This window comes from Amphibalanus amphitrite, unplaced genomic scaffold, assembly GCF_019059575.1.
Source record: "Amphibalanus amphitrite isolate SeventyFive unplaced genomic scaffold, NRLGWU_Aamphi_draft 000010F_arrow, whole genome shotgun sequence".
In the NCBI taxonomy this organism is placed as follows: Eukaryota; Metazoa; Arthropoda; class Thecostraca; order Balanomorpha; family Balanidae; genus Amphibalanus; species Amphibalanus amphitrite.
The window spans coordinates 742,023-759,585 of record NW_024881506.1 but is presented as its reverse complement, the minus strand read 5'-3'; the positions used below and the strand labels follow the sequence as shown (position 1 = coordinate 759,585).

The window sequence follows — 17,563 nt, the reverse complement described above, 5'->3', positions numbered from 1 at the left end:
CTCCTGAACAGTCTGCGGCCGCGGGAAGCTCTGAACTTTCTCGATGTACTCAGGGGCCTTGCGCAGTCCAGCTGCCGAGAGCTGATGTCCGAGAAACTTTACTTCAGGCTGAAACCAGTGACACTTCGCTGTGTTCAGCGTGATCCCGTGCGCCTCCAGCGCCGACAGGACAGCATCCACGAGCTGCAGATGGCCGGAGAACGACGATTCCATCAGTAGCAGGTCATCCAGATACACCACAAGCTGCTGACGTGAGAATCCCGCGAAAATGGCCTGCATTTCGCGCTGGAAGACAGCAGGAGCGTTTTTCAGTCCGAAACTGAGACATCGGAACCGGTAGTGGGACCGCTGCGTGCTGAACGCGGTGAAGTCCCGCGACTCTTCTGCGATGGGAAGCTGGTAGTAGGCTCGTTGAATGTCCAGCGCGCTGAACCAGCGCATATCATGCGCGCTATAGACGGAATCTGCTACATCTGTCATCGGGAAACGCTCTGTGACGGTGCGGCGGTTCAGGCGGCGGTAGTCGATGCATAGACGAAGCGAACCATCGCGCTTCCGGATCGGAACGATTGGTGCATTCCATGCTGAGTTGCAGTGTTCGATGATCCCCAGACGTTCAAGCTCCAGACATTGACGCTCGACATCTTCGGCGATCGGTGGAGACATCCGTCGGGGTCGCACGTAGATCGGGGTGTCATCCATTAGTTCAATTCGGTGCGCGGTCAGAGCAGTCCGCGGGGTGTCAGCGTCATCACCCCCGAACACTCTCGAGTGCCGGTCAAAGATTTCCTGCACGGCGTCGCGCTGTTCACGTGAGAGGCCAGGTATCTCGTCAGCGGACGGCGGGCGACTGACCTGTTCGTCAGCGGCGTCCGACGAAGCGGCAAGGACTTCCACGGGAGGATCGCAGTCAAACATGCTGTCCGCTGCAGTGTACAGCTGGCCGATCAATGCACCTTTCCGGACAGTGGTTGGTACAAAGCCTCGGTTGCAAACCAGCACACAGGGCTCGGACAGATCCACAATTCCATCAACAGGTTGCAAGCAGGGCGCACTGGCGACGTCCCCAGTGAACACATACGAGCGGGAGGGCGCATCACAAACGTCGCAGGTAGGCTGGGAACTGATCAGGCAGGGGAGGGTCACAGAGTCACCAGGCGCAACTGTGACGTCTCGAGTCGCGCGACAGGGCACTGCGCGGGCGAAATACGCACAGGCGGAGTTGTGATCCCCATCAGGCAGGTACAGCGTCCACTGCGAACCATCCACATGTCGGCCAGTGACCGCTCGGCGAGAGACATCGATACACAGTCTGTGTCGTTCCAGCGCGTCACAGCCGATAATCAGATCAGTTACGGCGCGGTCCGAGTCGAGCACCAGACAGTCTGTGAGCTGAAGCGGCACCCCGTGCAGAACAACGGAGACCTCTGCACGTCCCACCGGATGTAGCGTGCGGCCGCCGATCGCGTGAACAACCTCCGAACACGGTCGAATCACAGCATCATCAACCAAGTGTCGCGCGATCATGGAGCGGTCAGAGCCAGTGTCTATCACGCCCGTCACATTCTCAGAGCACCCAGCCACAGTAAACTTCGCGTGAAGGGCTGGCTGCGGTCGGGCAGACGAGGCGAAGACAGCTTCCGCATGCAGGGGAAGCGCGGGGCTAGAATCGGTCGTAGCGGCTGGCCCCGCCGCGGCAGTACGACCATCTAGTTTTCCGTCTGACTGAGTGCTGGGGCACGCCGGCCGCGGCGGAGGGCTCGAGAAGCCCCACGCTCCGCATGCATTGCAGCCGGGCTTGGCGGGTCTTCTCGGGACCTGTCCAGCGGGAGTGGCGAGCTGGGGCGGCGCGCGCGACCTGGGGCTGAGGGGACAGGCCCATCGTCGTGAGAGGTGCGGCAGTCACGCGCAAAGTGGCCAGAGGCGCCGCACGTGAAACACAGGTCATTGGCACGCCGGCACTCGTCCGCGGTGTGACCGCGGCGGCGGCAGAAATCGCAGCGCAGAGGGTTCCTTTGACGGTCGCGGGTTGGCGAGTGTGCCGGCTGCACGGCAGTCGGTGCGCGGTGTCCGCGGGCTGACGCACCACGTGACTTAAATGCACCGCGCGGGACGCTGACGGAACGATGAGAGCAGTCCGAGTCGCTGTCTGACTCGTCAGCGGACAAACGGAGGTCGTGGTGCGCAGGACGTGACCGTGGTGACGTTGTCCGGGGGCGGGAGCTTTTGCACGACCGGCGCGCGGCCGTTGACTGACTGCCGTGCTCCGCTGAAGCACGTGCATATAACGAGTCGTGTGTGCCATCAGCCTCCGACTCGAATCGTTCACATTCCAGGTATGACACCAACCCATCCCACCTGAGCGTGGTATCATGATTAATCAGCGCATAACGCAGCTGCCGGCGGAGAAAGTCAGCGGCACACGTGGGCAGCGTTGACAGTAGTTTACGTCGGAGATCATTGCTCACCTGTTTGTCCGCCTCAGGGTACGCATCTTCGAACAGCGCAGCCAGCCGGAACGCATACACTGCCAGAGATTCTCCCGGCCGGCGCGCGGCGTCCCGATATGCGTCCGTCGCAGTCGTTTCCTCGTAGCCGCGCTGACGAGCGGCCCACTCCAACATTCGGCGCTTGATCACTGGGTACGGGCTGCGGGGTCCGTTAGCATCGAATATTTCCAGAACGCGGCCCGACAGCTTTGAACGGAGCAGCGGCAGCGCGTCTTCCATTGTACCGCGGTATTCAGACGTACAGTACCTTTCAAACCGGGCGAAGAATTCATCCATGGGCTCTGCTGGGCCTTCACGAAACGGGAGCAGGTCGTGAGAGCGAGTCGGATGACTCTGGACCGTCTCACGACTCACTGGAGGCCCGACGGGGGCGACGGCATCGTTTGTACCGGCGCCATTGTCGCCCGCCGGAGCCGCCCTGACAGATACGGCCTGCTGTAGCGCTGTTATCTGCCTGTCTTGATTTTGCATATGCTGCCGCATTTCTTCCATGAATGCGAGCATAGCTGTCGGTTTCGCCTCCGTGATGGCGTCAGCTGGCGGCTGTGGTGAATCACTAGCCGGCGCGGGGTCAGAGGCCGACATGGCGTCGGAAAATTACAAGTTACGTTAAAAAAAAAATACTAACGGCACGGTACTGAGTCTCGCTGGACTAGGGACGCAGCGGACGAGCCCCCAATGTTACCGGTCGCGTGTTCTTTCCGGCTTCCAAGACGAGAGACTAGATTAATGGCAAAAAACTGTATTGCCAATCACACGGCGATAACATTCCCCCGCGGGTTCCCAAACTCGACTGCCTTCCCGCCGCGTCTCTCGCCGCGCCGCGTCGCGCGGCGTCGCCATGGCAACGGACAGAGGAGATGCAAATTCCGACACACATACCCACGGACGCACGGCGGAGGGCGGCTTGGCGACAAAGAACCAAACATTTTTACTCTGTTACAAACTCAAAAACTAAGAGGGCTAGAAAGACGCGGTAAAAAGCAGTCGATAGCTCTCAATACGTACGTTTGAAAGTATTTCAGTCATTTTTCACCTTAGAGCAATATTGGGGTCACCAGAGGTCATCAAAGGTCAAAATTTGCCAATTGTCATAATATTTTTCAGAAAACATGCCGCTATCTCAGAAACTATGGTAGCTAGAAAAACGCATGGAAAAGCAATCGATAGCTTTTGAACTCTTCTTTTGAAAAAGTCATTATCAATATTGTCCTCAGGTCAACGGTTTAGCCTCCAGAGGGCAAAAACTCCAAAAATAGCTGTTTTTACGAAAAGTGTTTTTCGACAATAACTTTCGACTACAAAAAGCCACGACATTTCTATTGCCAGAATCGTGTTCCCCTCACCGAGACGCGTCGAATGAACTATAATTTGACCTTGAAAGGTCAACTTAAAAATTTGACCCCAGATCAAGGTCATGACCTGACCGGAAAAGGTCATGTTGCATATCAGTCGATGCGTCTCAACAAGACAAACACAATGAGACCATCCCAGCGTTCTATCTCTTTCCAATCGCGAGTTATTGGCAAAAACTTTGTAGCCTCAAATGACCTCGGATGACCTTTCTAGAGGCTATCAGCAAAAATGACACCTTGGTCATCACGAGTGGACTAAATCATTGTGATTCTGAAATATTTGGACTGTTCCTATGCGTACACACGGATCTAGAGGCATTTTCATTTTTCTCCATTGACTTGTAATGGAAAGGTCATGCCACTGACCTGACCTTAGGTCACGGATATAAAAAATCCGAGATATACAAATTGTAGGCTCCCATAACAGCATGCAATCCACCAAGTTTAAAACCTTTCTGACAAACACTGCAGGCTGGACATGATTGCAAACTTTTTTTAAGGCTTGGTCAGTTAACTTGACCTGGTGACCTGACCTGACATGACCTGGGGTCAAAAATTTCACACATTGTCCGAAATTGATGTACCAAAAGCTACCCCAAGCGGCGCGGCGCTACGCGCCGCGGTTTTTTATTCACACGCGAAAAACGCGACAGGGTGGTAACATATGCCCCCCCCCCCACTGGGACGAAGGTTAAGAGGAATGCGTCCTTATTCCAGGAATGCGTCCTTACCCTGTAATACAGCCACCCGCGGCGAGGCTTTGGTTTTTTACCAATCAGCTCCAATCAGCTCAGCTTTAACCAATCAGCTTATCTGACACAATCCGACGAGTCTGTCTTCTGAACGCTGATTGGCTTGAGTGTGACGTCATCGCTATGCCATCATACAGTAGGTGCCGTAGAGAGTATCAACATAGTACCAATATGTTAAATAGTTTTAAATACTTTTTCGCGAATTGTGCACTTCTGGCACCAGTTTTAAAAAGAAAATGAAAAATAATAATGTCAAAATGAAAAACAACGATATCTTCATATTTCACGAAGGTGGCCCTTTTCCTTTAAAGGGACCCTCCCACCTTAACATTAGATTTGAGTTGAGATAGCCAAAATGGGGTCCCTGGCTCACAATTACCGGTTTCGGCACTCACAACATCGAGAAATGCCTTAAATCGGAAATATTGAATTTCAAAATTGCAGCATTTTGATTCAGAGGGGCTAATGCATTGGAATACCCCTCTGAATGTGTGACGTCAGTGCAGATATCTAACGATTTTTAAATGTTTGACGAAAACGTTTTTTCGCTCTTTCTGAACCGAGCGACATCACTTTCATGCCAATCCATAAACTTTTTTGAAGGTGGGAGGGTCCCTTTAAGTGAGGCTTCTCAATCGATTATAACTACTTTTTTCAGAGATGACCGTTTGAACGGCAGGGCGGGCTGCCCCAGGCCATGTGTCACGGCTTGACGCTATTCCTGACGCCAATGGCAGACGATACCAGTAGCGTCAGGTAGCGTCAAGTCGTGAAACAGGGCCCTATTCGGACATTTCCGTCTCTCACTGCACGGGCACACTATCGCTACTCCGGCGCCTCACTGGTGCATTTTTCTGGGACGCTCTTGGCCGCCGCGGCATACCGTCAGTGGCTTGCACAACCTACGCACAGTTCTACGCCCTACCCTATCAATCTTAACCCTAGAACGCCTAGGGGGGGGGGGGTTGTATCAACCCCCCCCCCCTGAGGTTTTTTCGAAGTGCACGCTAAACGGCTTGTCGTAGCGGGCTGAAATTTTCAATACCCTCTGGGGCAACCTTTGCGCATCTTTTGCCGAAAAAAAATTGATCGGGTCATGTCAGGTCACGGAGTTATGACGTCATAAGAGGTACAGCCTCCGGCCGGATTTTCACAAACTGAGTGCCAACGCCCGAGGTTTCCTGCCGGTGGTACGGACATCGGTTGATGGATCGTGATGAAACTTCCCATGCATGTTGGGGCAAGTATTGGCTATCATATGGTATAAGAAATTTGACCGGGTCAGGTCAGGTCACGGAGCTATGACGTCACAAGAGGAACAGCGTCCGGTACTATTTTTGAAAAGCGCCCGAACCACTATTTTGCTAATTCTTGTCACCTCAATGGGAATATGCAGCAATATTAGCTTCTATAGGGAGCAAATGGACCTCCCAAATCCAAAAATACAATCAGATTTCAAAAATTTAAATTTTGATTTTTCGAATTTCTGCCGCCGACTGTGACCTTGCCGACTTCCGGCGCTCCCAACGCGCCATTTTTAGAGCTAGGGAAACGAAATACATACCAAACGATAGACAGTGGCGGCGGAAGGTAATTTTGGATGGGGGTGCAAAGTTTTCTCAAGGGGCCCCTCTGGAAGTTTTGGGCCCCCTTCATTTTTTTTTTTTTTTTTTTAGTGATTATTATTGATTTATGAAAAACGAATATTTTGGAAAACTATCCCCATACAAACAAGTTCTGTAAAAGGTTTGAAATTGCAGTGTACCTATCTCAAATAATGAAAGCATAAATAAGCAAATGCAGCTAGTTTTTTATCGGCTAATCTTTTAGTCTAGCCACCACCCGCAGCGTCTCAAACCACTTTTCTGGATCCGCAGTGGACCATTGAGGGCCTTACGAGACCGTTCCAAGAAGACCGTGTTTAGAAGCCCCTTGGAAACCGACCACATAGACACTCCTCCAGAGACCTACAGGACTCCCCAGACTGAATGAGCCCTCCGATCAGGGTCGGTCCCTTGAAAGTTGTTGAAAAGTTTCAAAAGGCAGTATAGGCTCGAAAATCTTTTGAGGGCTCTCAGAAACCGGCATCGGACCCCAAAAAAGCCTGTATGGAGGCCCTTCAAAGCCGGGATGGAGGTCACAGGAGCCGATGTTTAGCCTAAGGAGCCGGTATGGAGGACTGAATAGAGGAAAGGGGTCTCAGTGGGGCCTTCCGGGGCAAGCGTTTGAGCCCCAAAAGTATGTGTGGGATCTTAGAGGCAGGTAGACCCCTGGGATATGCACGGGGTCCCAGGAGCTCGCGTGTGAGCCCAAATATTCGGCTGGCGGCTACTAGAACCAGCATGGGGATTCTTAGGACTTAGAAGCCGCTTAGACCCACATTTCATGGGTCATGAGTCCCAAGAGTCGATGTAGGGGCCATAAAAGCCGGTGTAGGGCCCATGGCCTCATAAGTTCCGACATTGAGGCTTTCAGAGGCCAGCGACGGGGCACCAAGAGCAGATAAAGTGCCTCAACAAGCCGACATGGGGCCTGAGAATCAGTGTGGAATTCCAGGAGCCTGCGTGAGCTCTCGGAGACCTTCGTATTTCGGAAGGTCCACAAAGGTCGTTGGGTCCGCTGAATCTGAACTCTGCGCAGGGGCGGATCCAGGAAAACTCCAAGGGGAGGGTCATGAATCGAAGTGGTGCCCCTACCTATACCCAAAATTAAAAACTCAACGGATTTCGTCCACTTCATTTTGGTGGTGCCCCCATTTTCAGTTTTTTCTTTTTATTTTTTATTTTTAGTCAGTATCTTAACTCTTAGCCACAACCACATTTACCAATTGTAAGCAAGTATATATGAATGTGCTATGTGTATATATGTTGTGGACGCTGAGTAGTGAGTACTTACCAGGAACGTTATCAGGTAAGCAAATCGTTGTCAGTCCGACGAACTTGACCCTGGCGTCTAAAGGGTCTGTCCTTGACACTTCAGGCTTGCCAGGGGCACCAAAGTCCTTCCAGGGACACCACAAACCTGTCAGGGGCACCTACGGCCTTGTAGAGGCGCCACAGGCCCGCCAGGGGCACCACAGGCCTGCCAGGAAGCAGGGGCACCACAGGTCTAGCAAGTATACACGACAGGCCTGTCAGGGGCACAACGGGCCTGTTGGGCCCATGAGCACCCCTAGGGGCAGGGGCACCACAGTCCTTCCAGGGGCACCGCAGGCCTGTGAGGGGCACCAGCGGCCTAGCAGGGGCACCAGTCAACACAGGCCTGCCAGGGGCACCACAGACCTGCCAGGGGCACCAGAGGCCTGCCAGGAGCACCACCGACCTCGCAGGGGTAACTTGGGCCTGTCAGGGCCCAGGGGCACCACGGGCCTGTCGAGAGGCACTTCAGGTTTTTCAGGGGCACCATAGTCCTCTCCGGGCGCAGGGGTAGCAGGGGCACCAGAGGCCTGCCAGGGGCACTACAGACCCACTACAGCAAGGGCACCACTGGTCTATCAGGGGCACCACGAGCCTGTCATAGCCAGGCATCTCAGGCTTGTCAAGGCCCAGGGGCACCACAGGTCTGTGAGGGGCACCAGCGACCTAGCAGGGGCACCAGTCAACACAGGTCTGCCAGGGGCGCCACAGACCTGCCAGGGGCACCAGAGGTCTGCCAGGGGCACCACCGGCCTCGCAGGGGCACCTTGGGCCTGTCAGGGGCACCACGGGCCTGCCGAGGGGCACTTCAGACTTTTCAGGGGCACCAGTCCTCTCCGGGCGCAGGGGTACCAGCGGCCTAGCAAGGGCACCAGAGGTCTGTCAGGGGCACCAGCGGCCTAGAAAGGGCACCAGAGGCCTGCCAGGGGCACCACAGGCCTAACAAGGGCACCACGGGCCTGTCAGGAGCACCTCAGGCTTGTCAGGGCCCAGGGACACCACAGTCCTTCCAAGGGTACCGCAAGCCTGTCAGGGGCACCAGAGGCCTGCCAGGGGCACCACAGGCCTAGCAAGGGCACCACTGGCCTGTCAGGGGCACCTCAGGCTTGTCAGGGCCCAGGGGCACCACAGTCCTTCCAGGGGCATGACAAGCCTGTCAGGGGCACCAGAGACCTAGCAAGGGCACCACAGGCCTGTCATGGACACCACAGGCCTGCCAGGGGCACCACCGGCCTTGCAGGGGCGCCTCAGGCCTGTCAGGGGCACCACGTGCCTGCCGGGGACACTTCAGGCTTGTCAGGGGCGTTACAGTCCTGTCAGGGCCCAGGGGCACCAGGCCCGTGGTGTCCCTGCTAGGCCTGTGGTGCCCCTGGCGGTCCTGTGGTGCCCCTGTCAGGACTGTGATACCCCTGATAGGCCGGTGGTGCCCCTGGCAGGTCTTTGGGCCCCCGGGCCTCAAGGGGGGGGGGGGGCATGACCCATGTGACCCCCCCCCTTGGATCCGCCCCTGACTCTGCGGGGCCCTCAGAGGCCAGCATGTCTCCTGGCACCTGCCTGCGTTGAGGTGAGACCCTCCGAGGCCGTCGTAGGGTTCTTCAGAGGCCAGCGTTGGCCCTTAAAGCCTTCGTTAGGCCCTAGAAGCCGTCAAGAGGGCCATCAGAGGTCAGCATGGCCCCTGGAGCCTGCCTGTGTCGAGGCCCTCAGAGGCCGTCGTGGAACCCTCAGACGCCAGCGTGGGCCTTTGGAGCTTGCGTTGGGTCTTAGAGACCATTGTGAGGGCCCAGAGAGGTGGTCGTCAGGGCCCTCAGTCCCTCAGGGACCATCCTTGGGTCCTCAGAAGTTGTTGTAAGGGCCCTTAGAAGCCTTCGAGAGGATCATCAAAGGTCGTCATGACTCATGAGGGTCCTTGGCCATAGTGAGGGTCTTCATGGGCCCCCAGATACCTTTGCAGGGCTCTCAGAGGCCTTGGTAAGACCACTAGAGGCCATCGTTAGGGCCCTCAGTAGACCATTGCAGGGCCCTCAGATGCCAGCATAGCCCCTGCAGCCTGGTTATGTTGGGGCCCTCAGAGGCCGTCGCTGGGCCGTCTGAAGCCAAATGGGCCCTCAGACTTGAGTTGGGTCTAGGGCCGTCACGAGGGCCCTCAGAGGCCAGCGGGGCCCCTGGAGTCCTGTGGGACCCTCAGCGGTCATCATGAGGGCCCTTAGTGGTCGTTATAGGGCCCCAGGGGACAGAGGTCGTCGTGAGAGCCCTCAGAGATCGTAAGGGCCCTCAGAGGCCGTCATAGGGCCCTCAGAGGCCAGCGTGGCCTCTGGAGTCTCCTTGGGGCCCTAGAGTCTCTGTGGGACCATCAGCGGTCGTCATGAGGGCCCTTAGTGGCCGTTGTAGGGCCCCAGGGGACAGAGGTCGTCGTGGGAGCCCTCAGAGATCGTCATAAAAGGGCCCTCTGAGGCCGTCGTGGGGGCCCTCAGATGCCGCATGGAGCACCAAACGCGGCTCGAAACACTTCTAGTCAGTATGGGGGCCCCAAAGACTAGCATGGGGCGCTCCTGACCATAACTGGACATCCCGGATGATGCCACATCAGTGTTCGTTTCTCGATCACTGGTTTTCAGGAGAAAATGTATTGGATGGTGCGACGGGCATCTTGTACGGATTTTGGGGGTGCAAAAAGATATGTTTGCACCCCCATGTTTTTCGATGGGGGTGCAGCTGCACCCCCTGCACCCCCTATTCCGCCGCCACTGACGATAGAGAATTGATCAAGGAACACGATAGTGAAGGTTTCAAGTCGATATCTCCCACCGTTTTGCCGCAATCGCCGCCGAAAGTTGAAAAAAGTCTATTTTTCCGAAAATTTGACCTTTGACCGGTCAAAAGTAGGTCAAATGTTGACCTAGGACCAAAAAATATACCACCAATCGCGAGATCTCGTTGAGAGCAATCCGTTGGTTTTTTCCGCTAAGCTCTCCGACCTTCCGTTTCGAAACGCCAGGGGGGGTCGTAACAACCCCCCCCCCCTTGGTCGTTCGTGTTATGAGAAATGGCCTGGTCGTGCGAGGGTTAAGTTTGACGACAGATTTTCAGTCTGCTATGCTCCGCAGGTTTTCCTTTCGTTATAACAGAGAAGTGCAAAGGCCAAAAATTATCCCCCATTTGGCTCAATAAGTTCTTCCTCGAAAAGGCGAAAACAATTTATGGCGGCTGTGTGGTATTTATTCAGTACATCGGTAGCTAACGCAATGATTGCACTTCATGCCGCACGTTTTATGTTGCTCATAGAACAATAACAGTAGGCGGAACTATGGTCATGAGTACCCAAATATAGGAACGTTCCCATTTTTGGGAACGGAGTTCCCAAATATGGGAACGGGCGTTCCCATTTATGGGAACGGAAGGTAATTTTTCGGCCGTTCGCCCACTAAAACTCATTAGTGCATCACGTCTCAAAAAAATGCACGCTAATTTAAGTATCTACTAAGTCTCTATAAAATTATCTTTAATCTGACCGTTGCACAAGGAAATTGACCGTCGAATGATATTTTTAATGATTTTTTGAAATGACGGAATGGTGAAAACATGGTTTATACTACATTTAACTTGCAATTTTAAGGAAAATGAAGCGTTTTTTACATTTTGAGGTCAAGTATAATAATTTTCGCCTGGTTATGAAGTTTCATACTAGCGACACCAGATGCTGACATATGCAAGCGAACACGCGGACAGTCCGGGGGTAATATTGGTGACATTTGGTGTCGGGGCGCACGACCGCATGGAACGTCAGTGATTTTACCGAACTACTGTTGTAAACTCAGTTTCAGTGGTTTAAAATTATTCAGCTGTATTATATCATCCCAGATAGACATATTTTATTTGGATGCTAGCTGTTTAGAGTTGTTTTATAAGGAGCGTCATGAGCGTGGTTTTTGTCTTCCGTGTTTCTAAGCGTGATCGTTTTGGGGGAATTTCTCTTATATAGGTCGCTCTGTGTGGCTTATTTATAATTCTTCTGCTGATTTCGATCATTCCTCGTGCCCATCCTACCAGGCCTTTGCCACTTACACTCATCAAGAAAGGAAAAAACTAGATTTTCATTGGGACTAGGTGTTTTGAGGGTGTAACATATTCAGCGTTCCCATTTTTGGATACTTCCTTGTGCTCGTCAACTATCGGTGATAAACAGACAGGTGCTTGACATGTCTCCACCCTCGGCGCGGACGGTGGATATAGGTATGGAAGACCTTGTTGAACATCGCTGAGCGTTGTGAATTACGTAATCCTGCAGAGGGGGCGTGCCCGCTGCGAGATCGACGGGAATAAAAGCGCAGAAGACCGGGCGAAACATGCGACGGTCTTGCCGGAAAGGTCATCTGATGATTGTTGCGTTAAAGGAAGACTGCCACCTTCAAAAAGTTTTCTCAGATCGGCCTATGATTTATTCCCTGGACAAAACAAAATTTTAGAATTCACCTGACAAAGTATCATCACGTGAATCGCGAAAAAAATTGTCGATTATCATACAATTATCAATCGGTTAATGTCTAGCGACAATGTTTACACATCACTAGACTTCAAGGTCATAAGATAATTACATTTTATTTGAAAAAGTAAGGTATTTTATGATTTACTAATATATGATTTCATAAGAAATTGGCCATGTTTAATTTATTTTGCATTTAAGTTCGTAAAACATTTAAAAATCATGGCTCATTTGGAATGGGTCTGGCCCATGTTAAACTCCATTTCCCACACTTTTTTGGAAAAAATGAACTACTGAATATATAAGTTTAACTTTTATTTTGACACTCCAAAATTATTCTCTGATCTCGAAACAATCAAAGTTTTGACATATATTTACCAAAAGATAAGAAAATTCATGTTTCAAAGTTATCGATAAACAGTAGAGATGTCGGTTTTCTTGGACTAAAAAAATGGCATCAAACTGAACTTTGGTCTCCGATTTCTCGCAAACGGGTTCGAATTTCGGAAAACCGACTTCAGTCTGGGACATAGGTGGCTCAGCTCTAGTGAAAACCGTTTTGTGAAAAAAAGGTGGCAGTCTACCTTTAACAATAATTTGCGGCGTTGGACGTGATGCTTGTTAATGAAAAGAGCCCCTGAAAGGCGTCGGTGAAATCGTTCCCAATTTTGGGTACGCCGTTCCCATAATAAGGAACGCTTGCAGCGCCAGTGTACGAGAGCGTTCCCAAATTTGGGCTCGCGGCCCGGATGATGGACTGCTTTAGAAATAGGGGAACGATTTGAAACTACGATGGGCCTTACAATATCAAACTCTTTCCCAACAATATTGAGACAAATATCAGGTGGTTCACGATCGTTTTATATTTTTTGGACGTCATTTAACGGTTCTTTTTCTTGTTTAAAATAATGCCTACATGGCGTTCCCATATTTGGGTTTATCGTTCCCAAATATGGGAACGAAAATGCGTTCCCGAAAATGGGTACGCTTGACCATAGTTCCGCCTACTGATAAAGAACATATCAATCACAGGGTGGGTAAACTGAAAACAATCCCAGGCACACTTCAAATATCATGTATTTTGCACTTCAAAATATCATGTATTTTGCCAAAGCAGCGCCACTGAGTATTTGCACACACACACACACGGTCGGGATCCAAGTGTGAAGGTCCGTGCGCGTCCCTCGCAGTTTGCCTCCTCTTGGTCCGCCGCTCCGTCCCGAGCCTGGTGAGCTGTGACGATGAGCTGTGGAGCACAGCACAGGTGTCTTTGTTAAGTACCTAACGTTTTAAGTTCAGACCAAGGCTATAGAACTCCAGGTAAGGACACCAGCCGTTTGACCTTGAACGCCGCCGGCCGGCCGATGACGTCATTGGAGGCAAGCCGGCTCGGCGGACACACAGGGCGAATGCATAACGGAGGGGCGTTGGAACGTTGCGGGAGCCAGGGAGATATTTTAAAGTGGTTGCATACCACCATTGTTTGTTGATTGATCTACAGACTGCATCCTTTTAAACCTCGGTGCATTCTAGGCCTGGATGGTGCGTACATTCGTGGAACGATCACCCCGTCCGACGTCCGTGGTCGAAGCTGTCATAGTACTTAACCCGCGCACCGACGGGGGTCTGCGCCAACTTAGTACCGACGGGGGGGGGGGCGGATGACCGCCCCCCCCTGAGATCTCGAGAACAAAGCAAGATAGCGACAAGCAGTAAACGGCATCGGATACGCACGGACAAGGTCTACAATTTTTACTAAGGTCATTTTCAGGTCAGGTCAAAGATGACGTCACAGGGGTCGAAAAAGTCAAAATGGCGGCGCTAGATATGGAGAGGGTTTTTCTCGAATAACTTTCGAAGTAGTCAAGATAGGAACAAACTAAAAGCATCATCGTGATCCTCTCGTCGATCCGCATCGAATGATATATGTTGACGTCGAAAGGTCAAGGTCAAAGGTTGACCTCAGGTCACGTGACCTCGAGGTCATCATGTATATCATTCGATGCGTCTTGACGAGCTGAACACAATGAGACCATCCGCGCGGCTGTATCTTGTTCCTGTAAAGAGTTATTGGCAAAAAACCTTTGGTGACCTTTGATGACGTCACATGACCTTACAGCTGCCCAACAGCAAAACAGACCTCAAGGTAGTGAAGGTTGATCGTATGTGAAGTCATGTATGGTATATGGGGCCATTCTGACCCGTTTTAGTGGTAAAAACAGGGAGTTGATTTTTCCCCCATTGACTTATAATGGGGAGGTCGCGAAATTGACCTGACCTTAGGTTACCGACATCAAAATTCCGAGATATACAAATTGTAGCTACTAATGACCTTATAACATCCTGCGACTTTCAAAGGCCTCCGACATCTACTGTAGCTCTGGCACGGTGACAAAGTTGCAAAAAAGTGACTTGAGGTTGGGTCATTCAAAGTGACCTGGTGACCTGACCTTAAAAGTTAGGAGGTTCAAACTTGCACACCATGTGTAAAATTGATGAGAGAATAGTCATACCAAATTTTGCGGCGCTACGCTCCGCGGTTTTCCCGCTATCCGCGAAAAACCTCAGGGGGGGGGCGGATATCCGCCCCCCCCGTCGGTGCGCGGGTGCAATAAGACACTAACGGGTGCAATAACGGCGATCCGATCCCGTCTCTGGCGAATTTAGAGGGGTCGTAAGGACCCAGGCCGAATCTGACCGTCTATTTTTAGGGAAACGGGGTGGGTGAATGGACAACCGATGGCTTAAGAGATGATGAGAAGGGATCCGTCGTCGATTGTTGTTTGACAGACAACACATGTTGTACTGGGCGTATGACCATCAGAGGTAATGCCTGAACGTAGGCAAGCATAATTGGTCTGTCATATTGTTTAGGAATATAAAATGGTAATGGAGATCATTGAGGATCTCTACATTACGGGAATTCACTAATTACTACGGCCCATAGGGGCACCGCCGGAGCTGTTGTTTTGCCATCGGTCCCAGGCAACTCCAGGGAGCTGCAGTACCCGGCGGCCAAAGCGGCCACCTCGTCGACTCGCAGGTCCTCTGGGATTCCGTGATGCTTTAGTGCTTCACCCACAGAAGCACGGGCATAGCAATTAGCAGTAGGATGTGGGGCTAGGTGTCTGTCCACCTCTTCATTCAAAGAACAACGTGTACAGCGCCTGGTCCCGCCGAAGCTCGGTATCGACCGTGACTTAATCACAACTGGCGGATCCAAAAAGCGGTATTGGACACTGCGGGGGCTTTATACCCCAAAAAGGTTGTTGAGTCTTTCCACTTATTAGTGCCTTAAATTAATGTTTCAATTCAGCTTCAGCTTGGTAAATTACGTTAATGTCATTTTTGCCCAATGTACTACGTCACTGTGTCACTGTCTAGCAACTCAAATTACTCAAATTAATATCGAAATCAAAGTCTATGATTCAACAATATCAGAGGCCTCTTGCACCAAACTACCTAGCTAGGTAAAATCGAAAAACCGGTTTCAGAATAAGCTATTCTAACGGTGGTAAATTTGTTTGCAATAGCCCAATACATAATCCTACATGTGCTTGCTAAATTTTGCACTCAAAAATTGTTACATTTGAGACTTGGACTGGGTATACGATGCAAAATAATCCAAGTATTGGTGCAAGAGGATTTTGGTGCAAGAGGCCTCAGTTCTATTTTTCTTCAAGACCATTCTCTCTCTCTAGCCACTTAACATTCTCAATTTCTTGTGACACACATTCTCTGCACGCACACTTTTGACAAACATGCTCTTTTTCTGTAGAGCTTAAATAAATGCGCACCTCCCGTTAGTAATCACAATCCTCTTTGGATATTCTACATTCTCCCCCGGGGTGGAATTCATTCCTCAGGTGGAGAGGCCGCCTCCAGCAGGTACAGCTTCTGAATAGGACGCCGCACGTCACCCCGGAGGGTGTGCACGGTCGCGGCCCGGGACCGCCCGTCCCGGCCAGGGTGCAGGGTCTTCACTGTGCCCGTGGTCCAGACGAGCCGGTTGGATGACCTCTCCCCCTCGATCAGCACAACATCGCCCGGTGCCGGCTCGAGGTCCACTCTTGAGGCGTTGTGACGGAAGTCTCGCAAGTTCCGAAGGTACTCGCGCTGCCACCGAGTCCACAGGCTGGTGACGATCCTCTGCTGGTAGCGGCGCCTCCGCGTCAGCTGCTCCGATTGCCTCCTGGCAGCCTCGCTCCGTTCGAAGGCACAGTGCAGAAAGTCAGCGGGTCGTAGCGGTTGAATATCATCGGGATCATCGCTGACGGGCGTTAGAGGTCTCGCATTGATCGCTGACTCCACCGAGCACAGAACGGTCTCCAACTCTTCCCACATCAGTGAAGATCCCAGGGTGCGTCGCAGAGCGGCCTTGGTGAGTCCCACCATCCGCTCCCAAAAGCCGCCCCACCACGGAGCGCGCTCAACGATGAAGTGCCATTTGACACCCTCTGCAGCCAGCACGGACGCAGCGCCACGGAATGTTGTGGCGTTGTCACTCATGAGGCTGGCCGGGCAGCCTCGTCGGGCGCTAAATCGGCGGTAAGCCTTCATGAAGTCCTCTGTTGTCAGCGACTTCACCATTTCCAGATGAACTGCACGAACTACTGCGCAGGTGAAGACGGCGATATACGCCTTGAGGGGGCAGGAGTTTCTTCCCTGTCTCACATACAGTGGCCCTGCGAAGTCCACACCTGTTCTGCTGAAGGGCCGGGCCGGTGTGGTCCGACTGCGGGGTAGAGGGGCCGGCCTCTGGTGGCAGAACGGTCTGGCGCGGAACAGGTGGCAGCTCCGACAGCTCAGCAGCACTGACCGCACCTTCTGTCGTCCCCGAACGATCCAATACCGATCACGGATGGCGCTCAGAACTTGCGGGGTGCCGGCATGACACAGCTGCTTGTGCGTCTTCTCGATCAAGAGATGTACGAATCTATGATCCGGTGGCATGATGATTGGCCGCTTTTCCTCCTCTGGCAGCGCAGCATAGTGCAGCCTACCTTCCTTTCTCAGGATCTCCCCGTCCAAGAACGGACCGAGATCTTTTATTCTCGATCCAGGGGGCACGGTGTGACCGGCTTTCAGAGCCTCCACTTCTTCACTGAACTGAGAGCGTTGCGCGTCCAGAATCCAAAGTCGCTCCGCCCTCGCGAGCTCTTCTACTGTCATGATACCGTCTTGCTTCTTTGACGATCTGCTATTACAGATCCAGCGCAGGACGTAAGCTGTGACTCTCAGGAGCTTGTTCAAACTGCTGAACCGTTGAATATTGATCAAACGACCAATACCTGGCGCAGGCTCATAGCTGCTGGAGGCCGGAAGTGCTTGCTTTCTCTCTTCGACCTTGCATTCCGCAGGTTCCTGTTCATTTCGCATCCCCTGTGGCCATCTGATTTTCGCTTCTCTGAGCCACTCAGGTCCGTGCAGCCAGAATTCACCTTTCATTTTCTCCGCAGGCGTGCCGCGGGAAGGCAGGTCGGCGGGATTCTCCGCTCCGGGACAGTGGTTCCAGGCAGCAGGAGAGCTGAGGCTTTGGATCTCGCAGACT

At 52.5% G+C, this 17,563-nt stretch overlaps 1 protein-coding gene across 1 annotated transcript; it reads right to left on the bottom strand.

Annotated features, from left to right (window-relative positions):
- Positions 1–15,867: 15,867 nt before the first annotated feature.
- Positions 15,868–16,602, bottom strand: LOC122380891. The gene has a single exon (XM_043364487.1). The coding sequence runs from the start codon at positions 16,600–16,602 to the stop codon at positions 15,868–15,870; it is 735 nt and encodes a 244-aa protein (XP_043220422.1).
- Between the last annotated feature and the right edge of the window lie 961 nt (positions 16,603–17,563).

Excerpts from the sequence above, each read along its gene's own strand:
- LOC122380891 (XM_043364487.1), bottom strand. The coding sequence starts at position 16,602 with ATGGTGAAGTCGCTGACAACAGAGGACTTCATGAAGGCTTACCGCCGA.